The 3,609-nt window shown below is 34.4% G+C and overlaps 1 protein-coding gene across 1 annotated transcript; it reads right to left on the bottom strand.

Moving 5' to 3' along the window:
• Nucleotides 1-498: 498 nt before the first annotated feature.
• On the bottom strand, nucleotides 499-3,406 carry LOC145043052 (putative arabinosyltransferase ARAD1). Its single transcript, XM_078991589.1, has 3 exons — nucleotides 3,152-3,406; nucleotides 1,804-2,981; nucleotides 499-1,121 (listed from the first exon to the last, which is right to left on the bottom strand). The coding sequence occupies exons 2-3, from the start codon at nucleotides 2,677-2,679 to the stop codon at nucleotides 600-602; spliced, it is 1,398 nt and encodes a 465-aa protein (XP_078847715.1). The 5' UTR covers nucleotides 2,680-2,981; nucleotides 3,152-3,406; the 3' UTR covers nucleotides 499-599.
• Between the last annotated feature and the right edge of the window lie 203 nt (nucleotides 3,407-3,609).

Raw genomic sequence — 3,609 nt, 5'->3', positions numbered from 1 at the left:
ACTTATTTTTATAACTTGGAAAATCCCTACTGTTTGTTTTTGTTACACGCTTGGTCCTTACTATTTGTTTTTGCTACACATTTAGTCTCTATTTTACCTAAAAATACTATTATTTAAAAAGTGAAAAGTGATGGAATAGACAAGGTAAAGTGAGGAGAGTGTGGTATGAGGTGTTTATTTAAATAAATTAAAAAATCAATAGCAAAATAATTTTTTAGATAAAACAGGAACCAAACACATAACAAAAACAAACACTAGACACATTCCAAGTTAAAAAATTAGTTAGGTATCAAACGTGTAAATTACCCTAAACCATAGGCACTATTCGTGTAATTTATTCTATAACTTATAAGTTACTATAACAAACATGTAAAAAAATCATAAAACGCTAATAAAATATGGGATGTTTTTTGAAATATATAACTTACAAAAAATAAATCAACTCAAAAATGTTTTTTTTTTTTTTTGGTGTAACAAGATAACATACTGGATTGAACACGGCTCATCGTCTACACCAATATTACAACATTTTGGTGCAACAAAACTTACTATCGTATGGAGATAAAAATACTCATCTTCCAAAAGGGCAAAAGCGTAATTTAATGAGCATTCAAGAATTTTTGCGATCTATTATATCTACTTTTCCTATGAGTTTTATAATGTAAACTCGACATCTTTCTTGAAACCGCCTTCCAAATCATGTCAACAGCATCACCAGGTTTCGAAGGATACTCATACTCAAAATGTGGTGCAATTTGCTTCAAATTTTCCCACATTTCTGTCCATTTTTCCTTTTTAACCCCTCTGAGAAGTTTCAAGAGGTACCCTTTTTTGCACGCTTCTGATGCAGGGACAAAAATGGAAAATTTGGAGTAGTCAAGAACGTCTTCAAATGGGAGTTCGATTTCATCACTGATGATAACAGGAACACAATGGCTGACAATTGCATCAAAAAGGCGATTTGAAGAAGGTGTGTCTCCTGCAATGTTGAGGCAGAATTTGGATGATGACATCCCTGTGGATGCCGTGCGGACCCCACCTCCAATGGCACTTCCGAAAGTGAAATGCACATCTTTTTCGTCTTTCATTAGGTAGTATAATTCTTGACGAATCACTCCACCCTGTGAAAAACATAAGATTTTGGATTTAAGCAAACGTTAAATTTGGAAAAAATAATAATTTATTGAAAAAATAAAGACGCGTATAAATATTTTTAGCAACATCCCAAGCGATTGTGCCAAAATATTGTCCGTTTTGGACAACCTGACATGAGGACTTTCCAGGGGGTCACCCATTCTGGTACTTGTCCAAGTACGCTTAACCGCGGAGTACAAGAAAAAAGGTATTAAAGATTGAAAAATCAGTCTCAGATGGTCAATAATCAGTCTCATGGTCAATAGTCAGTCTCTGGTACTACGTCTCAGATGGTCAATAATGAGTCTTTGGTACTACTCTCATCTATGTCCGCTTAAGTGTGGAGTACAAGAAAAAAGGTATAAAAGACTGAAAAATCAGTCTCAGATGGTCAATAATCAGTCTCTGCTACTACTATCGTCTAAGTTCGCTTAACCGTGGAGCACAGGGAAAAAGGTATTAAAGACTAAAAAATCAGTCTCAGACGGTCAATAATCAGTCTACAATGGGAATCAGGAATGGTGAAATTTTTTAGGTTTACAAAGGGGTCATAATTATTACTTTCTATCCATGTGGGACGAGTAATTACACAATACAACAAATTTTTGCATATCAACATAAACTCAAATCCAAAGGAAATAATAAAATGAAAGAAAAAAAAAAACTCACATCTTTTCGATAAATTGCTCCTTGGAAGTACACCAACGTGGGGCGTTCTTCAAAAGAAGGCGATTTTTTAGCATCGATAGTCCTAACAACATGTTTATAAGGAGCAATCACATCTTTATCAACATTTGCAATCTCATTGGAATATCTACCGAAATCCGCAAGCACAAACATAGCCGAACCCAATTTCCATCTAGCAATCAACATACTATTAGGGTGATGAGCCATGATCAAATGATCTTTTCCTCCAAATCTTTTCCATTCATCTCTACCCTTCAAATATTCCACCAACCTCTCTTGCAAGATATCATTAGTACTACTTTGCTCACTCCCTTGAATCTTAGAATGCCTATTGTAACTCAAAGACGAAAAAAAGGGAACAAAAATGATATCCGCTTGACTCGAATTATCTACAAGAATAGAGGAACAAGATCGAGGAACATTTTGAGTGATTGATGATAAAAGATCAAGTGTGAGCCAATATTCTATACTGTGTTGTAAGTTTAATCCACCTGGGTATTTAGGGATTTCACTAAAGTTACCAACATTTGGCCATATTTGGTTTTGTTTTCCTGTCCAACCTAATAGCCCAAAGTGAAAATCAGGGGGTAAATCGTACATAAACACTTTTAAAATAGCTTGATTTGGATCACAAGAGACAAATGGTTTAATGGGGCATTTTTCTTTGCAAGAAATCGATTTGGGTTCATTTGCGACACTATTAACAACAATTAGGTTGTAAATTGATTTGGGTACTAAGGAATTGTCACCAATTCGAAAGAGGAGTGATGAAGAAATGAGTATGAAGAACATTGAAATGAAGATCAAGAATGAAAGCAAACGCGACGAGAACACGCGCTTTTCAGGGATTGAAGTCATTGAGAAAAAATTAGCTCGATTTTAACTGATGTAAGTTGCTTATAAAGGGTAAGCGCAGAAACCCATTAACAAGAACAGCTTAATTTTAGCTGTAATTTTGTATGAACAGGAGGAGAAGAACAGAATGATTAAAGGGAAACCTAATTATGTTCTTGACACCCTATTCAATTGAATACATGAAATCAATTGGGCATTAAACAGAATCTCAACAAAACCGAGTTTTCATTCGATTTCAAGCCCTCGAGGATGGAAATTTGTACAGGCTTTTCGTTCTTGTGAAGATTCAGCAGCACAGATGCAACCTGGAAAACAGAAGGATCACTGTATAATCAAGCTCAAGTAGCATTACAATGAAACTGATGAATAAAGAATCTGAAATCAAACAATCGAAGCTTGGATTAACAATGAAGAAGATGAGCTAATGCATACAGTAATCGATAAAGTGAAAACGAGAATGCAAGTGAAGCATTACCTGAAAATGAGATCTGCCGCCATGAAAGGTGGAAAAGAAGAAAACAAAGATTCAGTTCAACTGGGGAGGGTGTTATTCGGGGAAAACCGAATCTGGATGTTTATTGGAATTCGTAGTTTGGTTATTAAATTAGTGAAAGATGAAAACGAGTTAAATACTGAGTTGCTTGTGTTGCTCAACGTGATGAAGTCTGACCAAATGTTGAAAGAAGTTCTTTTGATTCCGTGCTCGTGTTGCTACTTGCTAAAGACCAGGTGTCCTCAACTTCTTATAGATAGATCAAAGTGATTGATAAAAAATATAATTATAAGTTAAAATAAGCGTGATGTTGAATAACACACGATTATGATTGTTTTAGAAATATAAAAATGAAAAATGAAGAATGAAAAATATAAATTTAAAGGGTATTTGAGATTTTATTTAAAAATAATTTATTGAATTGTTGGTTTATTAAAAGT

The sequence above is a fragment of the Lactuca saligna genome, chromosome 4 (assembly GCF_052625555.1).
Source record: "Lactuca saligna cultivar CGN05327 chromosome 4, ASM5262555v1, whole genome shotgun sequence".
In the NCBI taxonomy this organism is placed as follows: domain Eukaryota; kingdom Viridiplantae; phylum Streptophyta; class Magnoliopsida; order Asterales; family Asteraceae; genus Lactuca; species Lactuca saligna.
Note: the sequence above shows the minus strand (reverse complement) of the source record. Positions and strands in the feature narration are given on the sequence as shown.